At 36.0% G+C, this 20,656-nt stretch overlaps 1 protein-coding gene across 2 annotated transcripts in view; it reads right to left on the bottom strand.

Annotated features, from left to right (window-relative positions):
- The window catches only part of TNKS (tankyrase), a 180,694-nt gene that overhangs the window by 116,884 nt on the left and 43,154 nt on the right, over nt 1–20,656 (bottom strand). For both annotated transcript variants that reach the window (XR_004347856.1, XM_032618357.1), the window contains exon 3: nt 15,105–15,200. Coding sequence is in view for 1 of the 2 variants with exons in the window: in XM_032618357.1 (XP_032474248.1) it covers nt 15,105–15,200 (96 nt within the window). In the remaining variant the exon portion in view is untranslated. The remainder of the gene's footprint in view (nt 1–15,104; nt 15,201–20,656) is intronic.

Below are 20,656 nucleotides of genomic sequence, written 5' to 3'. Positions count from 1 at the left end.
TAATATCATTAAGTTCTCTCAGGATATAAACAATAATAACACATAAAACTGTCACTAACGATCTACTCAAAGCCTTTTCAAAGATTTTAATGTAGAATTTGATTACTTTTGAACATACAAGCCAATGCTGATCTCCCCTTTTCCATAAGATTTATAAAATGAGTCAACCTTTGAAGCATGCATCATTGCCATTTCAGATGCCCTTTTATAATAACTACATCTGCATTCTACAGTTAGATTCATGTTGAAAATTCTTAAAAACTTGTCACCTTTTTCTTAAAAAAAAAAACAAAACACACACAACCAACACTGCTAGATTTTGTTTTAGTACTATTTTGGAAAAGTCTTTTGAAACTGAAGAAGTAAGATGAAAAATCAAAAACAGAAAAAGGAAAAAAATTAAATAAGAACAGGCTTACCAATATAAAACTTAAAATTTTGTAGGTTGGAATGAATGAGATATTTTAAAGCAGAAGACAGATTTATCTTTTAATTTATTTATCCATAAAATATGGCTTTACCATAAAATAATTACCAATGGCTTCTTTCTCATCAGTCTATTTTATGACCCCTAAGCAAATAAGTGAAAATACACCCTCCAAGATCATATCACACTGGAGCAGGAGTGTTCTCAGTCTTGGATGGTTCTCAATCTTTTGTCTACCCTAAAACACCCTAAAATGGCTCTTGACTGTGACAATGTCATGGCTGGGGGTGGGGACAGAGGTCAGCCGTGGAATATCCCTTTTGACACCCTTCAGAAGCACAAGAGGATTCTTGCTATATAAAAATTATAGGTGTTTAATAATGTTATGGAAACTGCTTTATGAACTAGCTAAGTGTTAAAATGAAACATCTGAAATCAACACATTGATAGACAGGAGGTTTCTAATACTCAGCAAAAACATCTAACACAATAATAGCCTCATAAGAATCAACAGAATCAAAAGCCATTTTCGTTAAAAGATCAAATTAATAATGGCCTCATATAACTGTATGGAAATTTAGAAAAGCTCATGAGTATGTATATACTGCTTCATGGAGGAGAAAAATAATAGTATTACGGTATCCTGGAAGGCACAAGGAGACTATTTCAAAAAGGAAATTATACTGAATGCTGCTGAGAGGCTGCACAAGGAAGTGACCACTGTGTGTGTGGGAGGAATATACATAGATGATGGAGTTTACTGATAAACTTGGGGAGAAAAAAGAAAATATTTCAGTACAGTGGTTAGGAACAAAAAGTGGACCAGGTAAGTTTAGTTTAGAATAAGAAGTAAGAAAACAGACAGAACCCACGAGCAAACTCTTTATGCTCTGCAGGGAAAGCAGAAAAATGGGTGCCTAGAGAGTGATGCGGCGATCAAGAGAAAACAATTTTGTTTTTACTTTATTTTTTAAAGTGGGAGCTATTAGAATCTGCCTATATGCAAATGGATATAAGCCAATAGGGAGAACATAATTGCAGGTCCTTGAGTAAGTGAGATGGGATAGGATCCAGAGCAAAATCAGAAGAGGGCTGACCTTAGCCAGAAGCAGCATGCTTCTTTCATTGTAGTAAGAAGGAATGCAGAGTATCTGAGTACAGATGTAGCTAGGCTGGTGGAAATGGTCATAGCACTAACTTCTTATTTGATGGCACCTATTTTTTCAATGAAATATAAGAAGCTCTTTCTAAACATACTCACAAATATTTGAACTATCAGCTAGTCTATTTCAAATATCCTAAATAAATTTAAAAGTTAAGTACACGTATACTGTTATTATGCTAGATCTGAGCTTTTCATGTATTTTGGACCCACCCCTTTTTCTTCCTTCTACTTCTTTCTCCTTCATTCTACTTTCACTTCATTCTCAGGCCTGAATTACTACAATTTGCTCCAGGGCAGTTTCCTTACTTCCCATCTTTCCTTATATTAATATATTTAATGAATGTATGTCTAATTCATTTTCCTGAATTAGAAACACAACAAACATCTTCTGTTCCACCAAACAGAATAACTATGCCCTCTTTTCTTCATCAAGCTAAATTAGACATGTGAAGACTTGGGGATGGGCAGTGGGAGAGGAGGGAGACAAGGGAATCAACACCTCTTAGAGGAGCAGAATTCTACCACACCCTCCTAATCATACTGATGCAGATCTATGGCTCATCTGGTCTTAATAACCTACCGCTAAAGGAAATTCCTCATGGAATTTGGGAAACTGGGAAACTGCGGCTTCGAAACGCAAAGTAACTTTCCAGTCTACACAACTGGTAGGCAGCAGAAGTGACATTCCAATGCAGATATTCTTGATTCCAAAAATTCGTGTAACTGTGCTATATAGCCAGTGTTGCAGTCTTGCAGTACGGCCACGAACCTGCTGCTAGTGATAGCTTTTCCTCCGTAAAGTGGGGAAAGGGTTAGGAAGAGCACAGTGCCTCCTAGGTCACCACCATCCTAGTCCAAAGCTTTGAGAAACTGCTCCCTAAGCAAATATGTATACACAGCTCATTCGCTTCTTCCTACCAGTTAGCACATGTTCCTCATTGATATCTGCTTAAACAGCACGTTGGAAGGTAGGAAAATGTAGGTGTAAGGCAAGTTCTGCTAGAAAACACCAGGCACAAAAGTGGGTGTCTGTTCAAAGAAGGTTTTTGTTTTAGGTCAACCTATATTTTTTTGCACCATCACACCCTGCTCCAGTTTCCTCAGCCTTATGAATGAGTAAGGTAAAGCAGGGACACTGACAAAGCTGGAGTACAGCAGGAAAAGATGGTATTCTGCAAAAATTCCATCAGTAAACTCTCCAACACTAAGTTAGTTACTTTAATTACAAAGCCTCTTTAATCCTAAATAATTACCAATTACTCCCTTTACTCCACTATTCAGGGACACCTCATTTTTTAAATAATAAAGCCTCATGCCATGTGTTTCAATGACTTTTTAAATTTTCAGAAAAATAATTCTCCTACGTTAGATAAACTAGGAAAATACTGGCTACTGGGCTATTCCAACCTTAGGGCTGAGCCAGAGTAAATGGAAATAATGAACAGCACAGAAAGAAGATCATGAAGGAGGGGACTATGGGCTTATCTACCAGTTACCAACTGATAAAGCAGCAAGCTGTTGATAACTTTTACTTTTAGTCACAATTATTTCAGCTGTAAATGCTAAAATCATAATTTTGCTTTTTATTCACCTATAAAAAGCTAATGCATTAAACAATTAAGTTCTCTGCAGTACTATGTGACTAGTACTGAGAGTCCAATCATACCCCTCATAACTCACAGTTGCTTAAATATAGGTTTCTGATCAGCAGGTAGATTTAGAGAAATAAGCATGCCACCGAAACACCTATTGTTCATGTAGTTACACTCAATGCTTAAATCCTCAGAGTATACATATGAGAAATGACTGATTCCAAATAGTAATAACTGATCAAAAGTAGTTTCAAGACTACTTCTAGGAAAATGGAGTAGATGTACTTTTCTGTACTCTTCCCACTAAGTACACCTAAAAAACCTAGACATCATATGTAAAATATATATAAGAAGACTCTCAATGGTGGACAGAAGAAGGCAGACCAGTTAAGGACCTTGGTACCCAAGGAATGACTCATGGTGGTGAGTTCTCAAGTCCTTTTTGCCCCATATATACAGACTTAAGAGCTGAAGAAGCTGACAACTCAGAAAATGCCAACAGGTGCAGACAAACAAAAGCCTGTTCTCTCAAGCCAAAGGGCCAGGAAAGGGAAAGTCTGGCATGACAGAAAACCTTTAGACAATAACTGCCTCTTCCAGTCAAATACTACAAAAAACAAAAACAACCCAGAAAAACAAAAACAAAAAAACTGTGGCTCTACCCCTACTCATGAAGCAAAGGCCTGTGATGAGTCTAAATTTGCAAGCTCACTAGGAAACAAGTCTTTATCTCTGCCAGGTAACAATTAGCCCCTCCTCACCACAGTGTTGGTGGAGACCACAGACTGCCACAAGCTTTCACTACAGCCCAATGGTAACGAAGTCACCCCTCTTCTCCTCCTGTGATGTCAGTCAAGGCCATGTGGGGAAAAGATCAGCAAGGATAGAGAAGAACTCAATAACACCATCAACGAACAGGATGGAAGAGACATTTATAGAACGCTCCATCCAACAACAGCCAAAACACATTCTTTTTACATGCCCATTTAACATATACCAACATAGACCACATTCTGGGCCATAAAACAAAAATTTTTTAATGAAAAGAACTGAAAACATAACAAGTGTTGTCTAACCACAATCAAATCAAACTAGAAGGTATATCAAAAAGGTAATAGAAAAACCTCCAAACACTTAGATTCTAAACAACATACATCTACTAAATATTTAACCATGGGTTAAAGAGAAAGTATTTAACCATGGGTTAAAGAGAAAGTCTCGAGAATTAAAAAAGAATATATTGAACTGAATGAAAATAAAAATAGAATGTATCAAAATTTGTGGAATACAGCCAAAGTCGTACTTAGAGGGAAATTTATAGCACTAAATGCATATATCAGAAAAGAGGAAAAGTCTCAAATCAATTTTCTAAACTACCACTCCAAGAAAAAGAGTGAAATAAGCCCAAAGTAAGCAGAAGGAAATAATAAACATAAGAACAGAAATCAACATTACTGAAAAAAAAAATCAATAAAACAATGACTTAGTTCTTTGAAAAGGGTCAATAATACTGACAAACTTCTAGGAAACACTAGTAACACAGAAGAGAAAACACAAATTACCAGTTATCAGGAATGCAACAGAGGCTATCACTACAGATTCTGCAGACATTAAAAGGTATCTAACAAAAGAAAACTACAAACAACTCTACACACAGAAATCTGACAGCTTAGATGAAATTCCTTGAAAGACATAAGCTACCAAAACTCACACAAGGAAAAAATATATAACCTAATTAGCCCTGTACCTATTAGAGATACTGAATGAATAATAATCTTCCAAAAAATAAAGTACCAGGCCCAGATGGTTTCACTGGTAAATTCTACCAAACATTTATAAAAGAAATAATTTCTTCTAGAAAACAATCTCATCCGGAAAATAAAAGCAGATGGGACACTTCCTAATTCATTCTATGAAGCCAGCATTACCTTAATACCAAAATAAAGACATTACAAGTAGGGAAAACTACAGAATGGGTATTTCTGGTGATGGAAATGTTTTGTACCTTGAGTGCATCAATGTCAATATTCTGGTTGTGATACCATACTACAGTTTTGCAAGATGTTACCACTAAGGAAAAATAATAAAGAGGGTACTGGGAACCTCCCTGTATTATTTCTTACAACTGCATGTGAACCTACAATTATGTCAAAATGAAAGTTTAATGAAAATTTCATTAACCCTTACAATACTAAAGCATTAATGAATTCTAATGTCACACGTTCTATTTAAGAAAGCAAATGTTAACAGTAATTATTATAAGAAAATTTTAAAGAACCATTTAAAACAGTAATTTGGCTGTAGTTGAAGCTCTAATATAAATTGCAATGAAAATGCTATAAGGTTGCTACAGTTTACTAGGGAAAATGACAGTTGTTCTCAGAGTACACACTAACAAGATATTATGCTTCACAAATATGTCATTTTTGATGAGTTAAATGATCATGCTGGTTTTAATGATCATTAAAGTAGGCCTGCTGGCTTTAATTACACAAAAGGTTGATGGGAAGAGGGTGAAATACTAGAATTCTGGGTTATCTAAACAGAAAATTTCTATTCTCTCCCATTCCATATATTTATGTCTAACTATCTTATCTGTAACTCATTTAAGGCGTACACACTTAAAACTATTTGAGCTGCCTCTTATTCATTATGAATTGAATAGTTCAAACATTTTGATTATTATATCTTTCCTTATAGCTTCTGATAAATGCAATATTTATAAATGGAATGGAATATTTATAAGTGGAATACTTCTTGCCATATCAATAAACAAAGGATGTCACAGTCATCAAGGATTGCAACCCTCCAACATGAGCCGGTGAGCCCTGAGGAAACTCAGAGCTGAAAAGAATACCTGCCATCTAGCAGCCATCAGACTGCAGCCACTCCCTGCAGTGAGCCCTGAGAAAACTCGGTTTGTGAAAATACAGGATACTGGCCCCAGAAAGCTGAGGTGCATATCAAAGGAATGACTTCAGTGAGCCCAGACTCTTGCATCTTCCCATACATAGAAAAGCGCTAAATTCCTTAACTTGAGATATCTGGTTTTCTTTAATTGAAGATAATCTTTTGACTACCCGTCCTTTTGTTGCAAAACTCTTATATATCCTGGCTCCGCCCCTCATTTCCTTGGAGCAGTTTCTCAGAGTCATCTGAGAGCTATCTCTCAGAGTTATCTCCCAGGCTGTAGTCCTCATTTTGCCCCAAATAAAAATTAACTCATAACTCTCACATTATGCATTTTTTAAGTCAACACGACACTTCTAAATACTGTTTTCTCAATATTTCAAATGAATGTTTTTCAAGCCTGCTGCCTAGAGAGCAAAGACTTAAGAACATAATTTATAAAGTTGGATAAATCAATTTATTATCCAAGTAAGTCATTTTCTTATAATAATACAATGATAAATCTTGCAGGTAATATTAATCAGGTAAATTTTCTTCTTTTTGAAACGAACAGTCTTTAAGCTAAGAAAGTAGAGAAACATTATATTAATGGATTGAATTTAAGCCCTGAATTTATGGGTCAGCCCAATTTTTCAAACGTGTTTTATACCACATCCTTCTAAATGAATGAGTGGGTTAAAAAATCTGATTCTGCATATATAAGAATACTGAACTCTAGAGCCAAACTGCTTGAGTTCAGATCCCAAAAATTTCCCTTAAGGACTGTGAACTTGTAAAAGTAACCTAACTTCTGGTGTAAAAAAAGGTACAGTGATAGTATCTATCTCCTAGTGTTATGAGGATTCAATGCCCTTAGAACAGGTCTTGGCTTACAGAAGCATTCAGGAGTTGTCAGCTGCTATTATTATTACTGTATTTTACATAAAGCTAACTTCTAAAAAAAAACTTTGCCTTGCTGCAAGTAACCTAAAAGACAATTCAATAAAAACTACTAAATGAACTGAACAGGTGCTAAAAAGAAGAAATGAACTAGCTTCAGGTTAACCTTTGACCTGTTTGTTCAAGATGCAAATAACATTTTAAAATTTAAATCATGGTGACCTATGTCAGATATGGTCATTTTAAAAAGGTACTACTTTTATATTCCTCTCCTAAGTCCTTTTCATATTTTTAAGGTTTCAAAAAAGTATTTCAATCACTTTTAATAACGAACTCTTAATTTTCCTGCTCATGTCCAAAATTATAGACAGATCAAACCATTAATAAAATTTTCTTAACAATTAGTTAAGGGATTAACATTTTCAACACATCTTTAAAATGAGTGTTCACACTGTTTTATTTCAATGACAATTTTTAACTTTCTTGCTCTAATACTAAAGGGAATGTTTTTTTAAATCAGGAATTCATGTTAAACAATAATTTTCACCTAATAAAACTGAAGTGGAAAAACATATAGCTTTTCTTTAAAAGTAAGGGATTTCCTTTCATGGTTTGTTTTCTAGGAGGTACACTGTACTATCAGACTTCCTAATAACTGATAAAAATAATTACTTAAGTTCAAATTAAGGACGTGAGAAATCTGTCTTCAGTCATGGAGGCTGATAGTAAAAATGTACTACACATGAAAGGCAATATGCTCCCCTCTAGTACAGCTGATGTGCAAAACAGCCCATTAACAGAACAATAACCAAAAGAAGAGTAAAAATTAGGCCTTGGTTTGAAGTCTGATGTGACATCTGGAAGTCTGATGTGACAGCTGCAGGAAGTTTGATCTTTCCAGAATTGGAATATTTTCAAGCAAAGGAACTAACCAAGAAATCTGTTGAAAAAAGGCTCAATAGATACCTTACCCATCACACCAATTAAAAAAAAAGAAAAACTTTAATGCACTGTGTTTTAAGAGGTATACATGACTATAAGCAATTCAAAACCGTTTTTAAGAAGCAGAAAATTTACTAGAGCTAATCAATGAATTTGGTAAAGTAGCAGGATACAAAATTAATGCACAGAAATCTCTGGCATTCCTATATACTAATGATGAAAAATCTGAAAGTGAAATCAAGAAAACACTCCCATTTACCATTGCAACAAAAAGAATAAAATATCTAGGAATAAACCTACCTAAGGAGACGAAAGACCTGTATGCAGAAAATTATAAGACACTGATGAAAGAAATTAAAGATGATACAAATAGATGGAGAGATATACCATGTTCTTGGATGGGAAGAATCAACATTGTGAAAATGACTCTACTACCCAAAGCAATCTACAGATTCAATGCAATCCCTATCAAACTACCACTGGCATTTTTCACACAACTAGAACAAAAAATTTCGCAATTTGTATGGAAACACAAAAGACCCCGAATAGCCAAAGCAATCTTGAGAACGAAAAAAGGAGCTGGAGGAATCAGGCTCCCTGACTTCAGACTATATTACAAAGCAACAGTAATCAAGACAGTATGGTACTGGCACAAAAACAGAAAGATAGATCAGTGGAACAGGATAGAAAGCCCAGAGATAAACCCACGCACATATGGACACCTTATCTTTGATAAAGGAGGCAGGAATGTACAGTGGAGAAAGGACAGCCTCTTCAATAAATGGTGCTGGGAAAACTGGACAGGTACATGTAAAAGTATGAGATTAGATCACTCCCTAACACCATACACAAAAATAAGCTCAAAATGGATTAAAGACCTAAATGTAAGGCCAGAAACTATCAAACTCTTAGAAGAAAACATAGGAAGAACACTCTATGACATAAATCACAGCAAGATCCTTTCTGACCCACCTCCTAGAGTAATGGAAATAAAAACAAAAATAAACAAATGGGACCTAATGAAACTTCAAAGCTTTTGCACAGCAAAGGAAACCATAACCAAGACCAAAAGACAACCCTCAGAATGGGAGAAAACATTTGCAAATGAAGCAACTGACAAAGGATTAATCTCCAAATTTTACAAGCAGCTCATGCAGCTCAATAACAAAAAAACAAACAACCCCATCCAAAAATGGGCAGAAGACCTAAATAGACATTTCTCCAAAGAAGATATACAGAATGCCAACAAACACATGAAAGAATGCTCAACATCATTAATCATTAGAGAAATGCAAATCAAAACTACAATGAGATATCATCTCACACCAGTCAGAATGGCCATCATCAAAAAATCTAGAAACAATAAATGCTGGAGAGGGTGTGGAGAAAAGGGGACACTCTTGCACTGCTGGTGGGAATGTGAATTGGTTCAGCCACTGTGGAGAACAGTATGGAGGTTCCTTAAAAAACTACAAATAGAATTACCATATGACCCAGCAATCCCACTACTGGGCATATACCCTGAGAAAACCAAAATTCAAAAAGAGTCATGTACCAAAATGTTCATTGCAGCTCTATTTACAATAGCCCGGAGATGGAAACAACCTAAGCGCCCATCATCGGATGAATGGATAAAGAAGATGTGGCACATATACACAATGGAATATTACTCAGCCTTAAAAAGAAATGAAATTGGGCTTCCCTGGTGGCGCAGTGGTTGAGAGTCCGTCTGCCGATGCAGGGGACGCAGGTTCGTGCCCCGGTCTGGGAGGATCCCACATGCTGCGGAGCGGCTGGGCCCGTGAGCCATGGCCGCTGAGCCTGCGCGTCCGGAGCCTGTGCTCCGCAGTGGGAGAGGCCACAGCAGTGGGAGGCCCACGTACCGCAAAAAAAAAAAAAGAAATGAAATTGAGCTATTTGTAATGAGATGGATAGACCTAGAGTCTGTCATACAGAGTGAAGTAAGTCAGAAAGAAAAAGACAAATACCGTATGCTAACACATATATATGGAATTTAAGGGGAAAAAATGTCATGAAGAACCTAGGGGTAAGACAGGAATAAAGACGCAGACCTGCTGGAGAACGGACTTGAGGATATGGGGAGGGGGAAGGGTGAGTTTTGACAGGGCGAGAGAGAGTCATGGACATATACACACTAACAAACGTAGTAAGGTAGATAGCTGGGGGGAAGCAGCCGCAAGGCACAGGGATATTAGCTCGGTGCTTTGTGACAGCCTGGAGGGGTGGGATGGGGAGAGTGGGAGGGAGGGAGACGCAAGAGGGAAGACATATGGGAACATATGTATATGTATAGCTGATTCACTTTGTTATAAAGCAGAAACTAACACACCATTGTAAAGCAATTATACCCCAATAAAGATGTTTAAAAAAAAAAAAAAAAAGAAGCAGAAAATTTAATAAGACTCTTACAATATGGCATGAGAGTGAAACAATTAATAGCTATTGAGTACTTGTAGGACCTGGAAAATATGCTGCCCTCAGTGACCAGTAATCAGAGCCTAGATGTCCTTATTTATTCAATTGTTTCATGGACTCATCCAAGTTCTGGGCACAAGGAAGCGAGCAAGAGAGACAAAAGCCCAAATCCTTGTGAAGCTTGCATTCTATTGGGGCAAAAAATTAACAACAACAAACTAATGCAATTTCATATATCCATAAAGAAAATAAGTAATAAATCCATAAGGAAAATGAAGTAAGCTAATGGGATTGAGAACAAGAAGGCTTCTCTGAGGAGTGAACATTTGAGTGGAGATTTGACTGATGACCCATGTGAAGTTCTGGGGCACTGTCCCAGTTTTAGTAAAGAGCACGTGTTGGTCCAGACACAGAAAGGGGATTCATCTGTGTGAGGAGCAGCAAGCATACAGCTGTAGCTGAAGCAAAGAGCTCACGGGAGAACACAGTACAGGACAAGATCAGAGATATGCAAGGCAGGGGCCCGATCATGGTCGGCTAGGGTTAAAGTCTGGATTTTATTCAGGGGTAATGAGAATATATTAATGAATTTTCTAATCACAGCACTGATTTATGCTTTAGAAAGACCACTCCAGCTATAGTGGAGGCAGAGAGACCCATTATGAAGCTACCGCTGTCATGAAAGAAAGACGAAAGGCGTGCACAAGGGCTAGAGCAGTGAAGCTGGTAAGAAATGGTTGGACTGGGGATTTGAAAGTATGGTAGACCTGAATTACTGATAGGTTGCTTTCGAAACGTGAGAAGAAGAAAGGAATCCTAAATTTTGGCTTAAGCAAAACCTAGCAGTCAAACCTACCGAGGCAGGGTCCAGATCATTTAAGTCTTCGCTGATCATGCTGAAGGTTTTCATTTTATCTGAAAAGCAGTAGGAAGCAGTAAAGAAGAAGAACAACAACAAAAAAGAGATAGGATTCCAGATATATCTTGCTGATTTAACACACCAGGCTCAGCAAGCACATACCAGACCCCTCAACATTGCCTCTAGCCTGAGCCACAGCGGATTCCTTCTAGAAAGGGAGCCAGCCCATCAATCACAGATTAGAATTTCCTCAGAAGTGCAATGAATCCAGACAAAAGTTTATTCCTGAGAAACCCTGGCGCAAATATATCCCTCTCCCTTATTCCCCTATCCCTAAATGTACTAGGAAACTGCTGGGATGAATTACCTTGGCAACCTCGTGACCATCTAAACTCACTCACTTTACATCCCTGTCATCCTCGGTTCTGCCAGCGATAACTCTCCTTTGGCCATCTATCCTTTACCAAACTCTCAGCCTCAATCTGCTGTCACCTCTTCTTATGACCCAACTTCCCACTGCACCTCACAGAATCCCCTTTACATGATCAACAAATACTCCTACATCCTTATCCTCTTCAATGAACACTCCCTTTGTCAACCACCTTTAATTTACATGTAGCTCTGGCAAAGTAATACCACATGCAGCACAGCCCTTTAAAAAGGAAGCTCCTCATTCACCAAATCTTCACATACTTCATTCAGGAATAGAGAGATACATGTGTGTGGATGCTAAGTCTGAATATGGTAAAGAAGCATAATTCCAATGGAATTGACAAAATAACTCTAAATTCACAAGGAAGAATAAAGGATGAAAACACTGTACCTAAATGGTAAATACTAGAGGATTAGTTCAAAAAACTAAAATATATCCATAGAAGGATACCACGAAATTTATAAATTCATGTTGCAGAAAAATACTTAGCACCTTCTGGGAATATTCATATAACTAAATTAAAAAAAAGATTTTTAAGCAATATGTGTAATGTATAAGGCTGATTTGATTAAAGAGAAAGAAGAATGTGGGGTGTGTATACTAAGAAAAAAAGGTTATAAATAAAATACACCAGAATGTTCTCTGTAGGTGGTAGAATAATGAGTAATTTTTTCTTTTTTGTACTTTTCCTATTTTCCCTAATTTCTAAAAGAAATGTATTTTTTATACCTAGAAAAAAAGGTCAAAATAAGTAAGTTTTTAAAAATCCATAATCATAACACACCGAAACTGCTCTTCAATGAAATTTACAAGGCTTGTTTAGGCTTTTCCTATCCTTGTTTCCTAAAAAACAAAAAATAAACAAACAAAACCACCTCTAAGTCCTTCAGTTGACTGCCCAGAACTTCAGTCATTAACCAAAACCAAACAAAAAACCCTCAAGATCTCTTCTAAGCAAATCATTCACTTAATAATTCAACAAAGAGTTTAATGAGTCTTTCCAATTGATTATTCTCTTTAAAATACCTAAGTGCACTATTCAAAGCAGATGGCTATATGCTGGGCTCCCTTAACTGTAAGACTAAGGGTATGTTGTTGTTTTATACAGCTCTGTAAAACCTCATGCATTCTTTATGCGGAAGAGGGTATTAGTCATTTATTTATTTTAAAATATTAGGTAAGAGAGATTTTCACTTTATTAATTTCCTTTAAGGAGTATACATATATCTATACATAATTTTAGCCAATGCACAAAAGCAGTAACATAAAAAATTTTGGAAGTCATCTTTGGCAATTAAATTCCCAAAGACAAAAAAAATAAAGAACAGAAACTTCACCCTCAAGGTTAAGTAATGGTACTACAACTACATCTGGCATAAAAATAGTGACACATCATCTAGAATAATCTCTAATAACTCTAAATTAAGACTTTCAAAAGATTCTCTTTTTATCACTGCTCAATCTTTTAAATTTAACTTTGGAAATAATACTTCCACCATAATTCCATCAGAATGGAATTCTTTCCATCGGAAAGAACTGCTTAGAAGAGAACCTGCATGGGCAGAAAAACATTTTGGAATATATTTCACTGCATTATATAACACGAGTGTGTAAATATCATTAGCTTATATTTTCCACTAGAATGTTTTTCTTTTAAATCATATCTGAAAAGTTGTATGTCATTTCCAAGAGAGCATATTTGTGAAAAAAACAATTAATGAGCTCAGTATTATGACCAAGAAGAATTTAATATCTTCCTATCTAAGCCAAATACAGTGCTAGATGCTTTTCCGGGGAAGTTTAACAGACATGGTATCTGTCCTCCAGGAAGATTTGGTCTCTATGAGTTATTCTGCCAGATTTCTTTCCCAAACTAACAGCCAGTACAACCTCCCCTGAAATTCACTTCCACTTAGAAGATAGCTTCTTGCTGTTCATAACTTATATTCAAACTTTGTCTTTAAAAAAAGTGAAAGTGGATCTAAAGCAGTGCTGCATTAAATGAACAAATCTAACAAATGGACAAGGCAGGTGTTGAGGATTGAAGAGAAGGAAAGGTCAGATAGAGGACACAGATACAGAGACAGTCTTGGTCAGCATTTATAATATCCCTCTAGTACTATGAATTTTCTCCTTTGGTCAGAGACCACTCCAAGGCTGCAATCATTGCCCGGGGCTTTGCTAAAGGAAGAGACTGAAAGGCTGCAGAACCTAAACAGCAGCCCTGAGGCTACAGACTTTAATTTCATTATTTAAAACTTTATAATTATATTTAAATTTCCTCTTTACACTGGTTTAAAATAGCTTTATTCCTCTAGTGTATGTTATCATGATTCAGCAACCAAATCACCTAAACTCTTATTAATTTAGATAAATCAGATTACTCTGATTTATCTGAGATTATGTTAATTTTAACACTGAGGGAAGTTGTCTTTCCATGCAGAGTAATTAAGCAAAATTCCACATATTTTCAAAGCTTTCTGTATATAGATATTTTCCATTCACCTCAGAATCTTTGTTAAAAATGGACTCAAAAGTGAATAAAAGATTTATTTTCTTCAAACCTGGACAAATTTAAAAGGAAGCTAAAAGTCATTTACTTTCATACAACCTAAAACAATACTATGAGTACTGCAGTGACAGAGGCTCCAAATTATAAATGTCAGTTAAGTAAAAGAAGGCAAAGGCAGCAGAACTCAGATGCTGAGAATAAAAACAAAAATAGATCCAATGCAGCATTCTGCGAATGAAGATCAGTGAAAACGGTTGCTCAGTATCACATCACTTATAGCATTATTTCCTATGTTGTTATTGAGAGAGTCTTTCTATTCCAGCATGTCCTTTGTTGGTTCCTGACATTTGCCTTAATAAAACCAATACTTAAGCCAAAATTTTTTCACTATCTGAAGAAAGAAGGTAATCCACTGCCTCAGTTAAAAAGTACTTTGCTATCATGGTAAAAGGGAGAAGATAATGATAAAAATATAAACAGAGTGGCAAGGGAGGAGCGGCATCATATTTTATTTAACCATTGATGTAAGCAATAAGGCAGCAGGTTGTCTTTCCGATCAAAACTACTTTTATAAAGTAATACAAATGCCCTTGCTTGCTCAATAGTGAAGGTCTTCAAAAGAATCAACTGAGAAGATGAGGTACAGGAAATTACAATCCAAACCATAAAAAAAAAAGTCCAAAGCATGAATAATTATATTATCATTTAATGCTGTAATTCTCAGAAATTCTGAGTATAATAAGCAATCCTATTGCTTATGCTTATGCCAGTATAGCGATTAACGAAAACAGTTAATATAACAAATCAATAATAGAGATAATGGCATATATATTTGTTGAGCTTTTATCAGTAAAAGAAAATAAAATTCAGACCATAAAGATTTTATAAAAGCAAGCAAATAGATCCAATAGCTAGTAGATAAAATAATCGGGCAGCTCTGTTTTCTTACCTGTAAGGACAGCTTTTGCTGAAGGATCCGCCAGGTCCAGGGCTGATTTCCCATCAGTGTTCCGAATGTTTGGATCAGCTCCGTGCTGCAGCAGCACTGTGCAGGGAAAGCAGAAACAGTATCTTACCTCAGAGATACAAAGATTATTTACTGGTAAGTGCCGCCTCGGCATGGTGTAGGCATAAACATACATTGCACAATTTTTTCTCTTTCAAGAAAAAAAAAGAAAGAAAGAAAAAGAAAAAAAAGCTCTGCAGCAAAGGATCCTCTCTAGAGTAAAGCGAAGTTGGCAACTTGTGGTACAGTATAATCACATGACTTAACATCATAAACACGAAACTAGAAAAATCCTGCAACAGACAGTTTGGGTTTGCCTCCTTCAGGCAGAAGGATGGGGAGCTGTATGCTCGCTGCCTCGCGCTGTGAAATCCTCTCACTATGAGCCTGCCCTGTCTTTACTACCACTGTGGCTGCTTGTTGCTGCTGCTGCTTCACTGCTGAATTTTTCACTGCTGAATTTCCCACCGCTTCCTCGCCTTGGAACAGCTGTAATACTGTGCAAGCCTTTTAGTGCTCACTGCTTACATGTATGGAAACGCATCAGAACATACTGGCTTGCTTCCAAGAAGTTTACCAGACACAGTAACGCATGCAACTCTGGTTCCCTGCAGCCGAGCTGCAAGAAAGGAACTGCCTTCCACAATAATTTTGGCCATCAAAAATTTTTAGAATCAGAAATTCAATCACTATGATATATGCTGAGGAATGAATGTTACACATGCTATATTGGGTAAAAAGTAGCTACAGAGAATTTTGAGATGTGTAGGCTTCCAAAAGAGAGAATCACTGTTTAAGTAAAATCCAGATATAATTTATTAATCTAAAACATTTCTCAACTACATCTGGTATGTGTGTGTATAGGGGCAGGGTGGGGATGGTGGTGAGGGGAGGGCGGGTGTTGCTATAACACTACCCAACCAATGGTTAAACTAATAAATATATTAAAAACTAGTCTAATAAGCAAAGTTCAATTACAAGTTATTCTAACAGTTCAAATCTAACACTTTGTGTACTCCTGGAGAGAACAGGAGTTGTTACCATTTACCAATATTCTATAGCATAAATTTAAAACAAAGCAGAAATATTAAATTCAAATAAATGGTTAAAGACATGTTATATATAATGACTGTTGATGTGTCCCAGATTTTCATTCATTAACAGTCCCATGCTAAAGTACATACATTCTTTAGGAATATTTGGAAGGCAAGCCTCATTATTAATAAGTATAGAGCTTTATAAAGCTCTTCTTCTCCCTTTAATACATAAGCCATCTAGTCGATGGCTTTATTATAAGGTACAAAGGAATAGCTTTATCTAGAATTGGGACGCAGCTGCTGGGACAGCGTGCATCAGCATCTCTTGCACTAAATCCCGGATACTTTCAGACTTGGGATAACAAAAACTAGCCATGGCTTGAAAAGATGCAGTGAGATTTTGCTAAGACTTTCACTCTTGACTGTAAGCAATGAACATAATTCTTTTCCAGATGTTTATAAAGTGACAAAAGTAGCACAAAATAGCAAGTACCATAATGTGAAACTGTAGTTATTCTTTCATCATAATGAATAAGCTTTCACAACAATATATATATTTTTTATTCCAGGAAGAAATCCCAACATGAAGATTTGGCTTGTAAAGGGTCTTTATCATGAAGCAAGCTCATGTATCAAATGTAAAGATGACAGCTATCGCTATATCTTTATTTAGATGCTGAGTGATCACATGCAAAAAGTAGGAAAACAAAGAAATGACAGCTACCATGAAAATCTGAGTTTTTTTATCGCATACTTCGAGAACTTCAGAACCTACTTTAAACAAGAAGTATAAGAACGTAGTTTAACAATCCTTGATGATAATATGGTGGGAGCTTTTACTTTGCAGCTTAATGCGTGGTAGAGGCAAAACATAGAAAGCCTTATTGTTCCTCCAAAAGTCACCTAAAGTCTCAGCCTTACCTATTATATCTTTGCTATTTTGCAACAGAAATCTGCCATTACAGCTTAGTTGCAGTTTTGCTTTGTTTTAGTTGACTTTGAAAGGAGTTATCTTTTCACTAGAAATATCTGTTTTCTAAACATTTTTGAGTCATATGCATCTCATTCATTGGACCTGAACACACAGAAACATCACTGCAGAGTTATGTAGCAACAGGGAAGAAGCTGAATTTTCCAAACCAGATGCTGATAACAAAATCCACATTAGAAAATAATCGAACCATTTTAATTCACCAGATATGGGTAAAAAAACCCACAAAACTCAGTAGAGCTAAGAGTTTTAGGAGCAATAAAGGTATCCATAACTAGACCACAAGGGATCTAAACTTACCTAACCTTTTATAAAAGGGCAGCACTGGGGAGATTAAATGGGAACAAAAAATAGCATCAAAAGTACTAAGCACAGAGCCTGACAATACATATCAGCTAATACTAATATTTAAAGCACATTTTAAAATGTATTTGTACTCTCAACTTTACCACTAACTACTAATTCATTGCTTTGTCCTAGAGCCAAACCTTCAGATCTTAACTTTTTCTGTAAAGGGCCAGAGAGAAAATACATTAGGCTTTGTAGACCATATGGTCTCTGTCTCAGCTATTCAGCCTTGCCTCAACCCCATCATTACAGAGGAAAAGCAGCCACAGACAATACTTAAAGGCATGTGTGTGACTCTGTTTCAATAAAACTTTATTAAAATTTGAATTCTGTATAATTCTCATATATAAGAAAATATTGTTATTATTGTATATTTTAAAAATCATTTAAAATGTAAGAACAATTCTTAGCTTACAGGACATACAAAAAACAAGGGGTGAGCTGGATTTGGCCCATGGTCATAGTCTGCCAACCTCGACCTTGGGCAGGAATAGATAAAGTGTGGGCAGTAATAGACATAGTGTGGTCCATGGACTGTTCTAGTCCTCGAACTCTCTGTAATCCATCGACATTGAGATAACCACAGAAATTAAGAGGAAACATTTAAAACTGTGTGTGTCATTTTAAAATTACTTTTTCCAGTACCTCATCTTTATTGTAGTTTACAGAGTTATCGGCCTGCCATGCATTGGGGAAGGAAAAAAACTGGTCCCTGACCAGACAAGGTTGAGAAGCACTAAGCCAGTTCCCAGGTCTATAAAGTGAAGGACCTGGACTAGATAAATGATTTCTATGTATCTAGAATAGGCCTCAAATCCCTGATAATGCTTTAGAGTTACAGTCTAAGCATTAAGATCTAAAATCTTAAAAAAGAAAGATTTGCCTCAAACAGACCCTTTTCCTTCCCTACGCTTTTAATCAAAATGGAAAAAAAATTTATTTATCCTAACACTTGATTTAACAAAAACAAAATTAATAGTTGAGTCCATGATCAAAGTTGTAGGGTACATACTAAAAAGTACCAAACTACTTCTTGAGCAATTCCTCAAGTCAAATTTGTTTCGTACTATTCCCTATGAAGATCTGTGTGATACTATTTTCTAATACCAGAAGAACAGCACATACATAGGGCAAGGATAACAACCATGGCTTTCAAGACAGTCAGTCTGTACTTGAAGTAGTGACATGTAGGACTCTCAATGCTGGATGCTTCAAAAGTTGCTTTCAAAGTTCTGTGCTACCAAAAGGAATAATAAAATATGACTACAGATACATAATACAATTAGAAATTCATCTTGTAACAGATTCTTCTTCAAAAGTAGCACAAATGTCTGAAGCAAAGTTCCCAGAATATACAATCAATATACAAACTAAGGTTTGAAAGAAAAACAAGGAAACTAAAATCTGAGTAATATTCAGTAAGTAAATTCGAGACTACTGTGGACGGACATTCAAAATCTCCTTGTATTATCTTTAACCAATTAGGGCATTATCAAACCTCAAATCCCAAATGTCTAGGCTCTATAACTCAAACCCATTTATCTCCTTTGGAAGTTATAAGGGTGGAGAAAATATAGCAGCTAGCGTAATAACAGAGAGTTAAACCCAAGGTAAGATCAGAATATTCAAAATGACATTTTCAAAAAAGCTATGGCAAGAAGGACATGTGATTTTCCTATTTCTGGTGCAAACATTCAGCTACAGCGAGCCAGATTCAGGGAGCATGCCTTCAGTCTGTGACCAATGCAGGAGAGACTGAAATCGATTCATTTAATTCCTCAAAACTATTAAATTTAAGCATTCATATCATTTTAGAAAATATTTCTACACGTATGTGAAGCCTCATCTTATCAAATTCCTAGAAAAATATCAAGTGCTATTATGATAAATTATATTTAAGTACAGGCACTAATAACTGATTTAAGAAGATAGAAGAAATAGAAACAATGTGAATTTTCCAAGCTAAAAATGTAGCAAGGCGTTTCGGTAAATTACGAAAAAGCATTTAAGTATAGTTTTCACTTTTAATGGCAGAAACCCTCCTATTAAGACATGGTAAATTCTTTGTTATGTGAATTTAGAGCTACATTAAAGGTCTAAAACTGTTCCTCACAATGAACAGACACTCAATTTTAAAAGAAGTTATGTTTATGTTAAAATGTTTTGCAAGTATTTCATAGTCATCTTACTCTTTTTTTTTTTTTTTTTGCAGTACGCGGGCCTCTCACTGTTGTGGCCTCTCCCGTTGCAGAGCACAGGCTCCCGACACGCAGGCTCAGCGGTCATGGCTCAGGGGCCCAGCCTCTCCGCGGCATGTGGGATCCTCCCGGACCGGGCATGAACCCATGTCCCCTGCATCAGCAGGCGAACCCTCAACCACTGCGCCACCAGGGAAGCCCCATCTTACTCTTTTAATTAGAGTATAGAAATACTCATTTGACTGAGTTTCTAAAATTAAATCACACAAAGCACCAAGTTTAGCAAATAAAATTTTTAATTTTGGAGCAAAATACTAAGAGACCGAATTTTAGCTAGCTATAATCGTCAATGCATAAGACAAAAGATATACAAACTTCTAATATATGAAAAGATGCTCAATATCATTATTCAAAAGAAAATGCAAATTTATAAAATGGGCAATGACCCATCTTTTATTATTAATGGTATTCCATATTAATGAGCATGTACTAAACTGGAACTCTCATCCATTGCTGGTGGGCCTGTAAAGTGGTATGTAACTACTCTGAAAATCAATTTGGCAATTATTATAAAGGTAAATATACACTACTGTATGTTCTAACATCCTACTTTTAGATATTTATCCAAGAGTTAAAGAAATATGTCCATACAAAACACCTGCACATGAAAATTTCATGTTTATTTAGAAAAGCAAAAAAACGAAAAACATCTCAATATTCATCAACAGGTAAAAGGATAAGCAAATTGTAGCATATCCATACAAAAGAATACTACTAAGCAATAAAAAGAAATAAACTATTGACTCATACTAGAGGGATGAAATCTCTACAACATGCTGAGCAAAAGGAGCCATACAGCAAAGAACATATTTCTAGAACAGAAAACTAATCTACAGTGACAGAAAACAGATCAATTGTTCC

Source organism: Phocoena sinus, chromosome 21 (assembly GCF_008692025.1).
Source record: "Phocoena sinus isolate mPhoSin1 chromosome 21, mPhoSin1.pri, whole genome shotgun sequence".
NCBI lineage: Eukaryota > Metazoa > Chordata > Mammalia > Artiodactyla > Phocoenidae > Phocoena > Phocoena sinus.
This window is presented reverse-complemented; position numbering and strand designations above follow the sequence as displayed.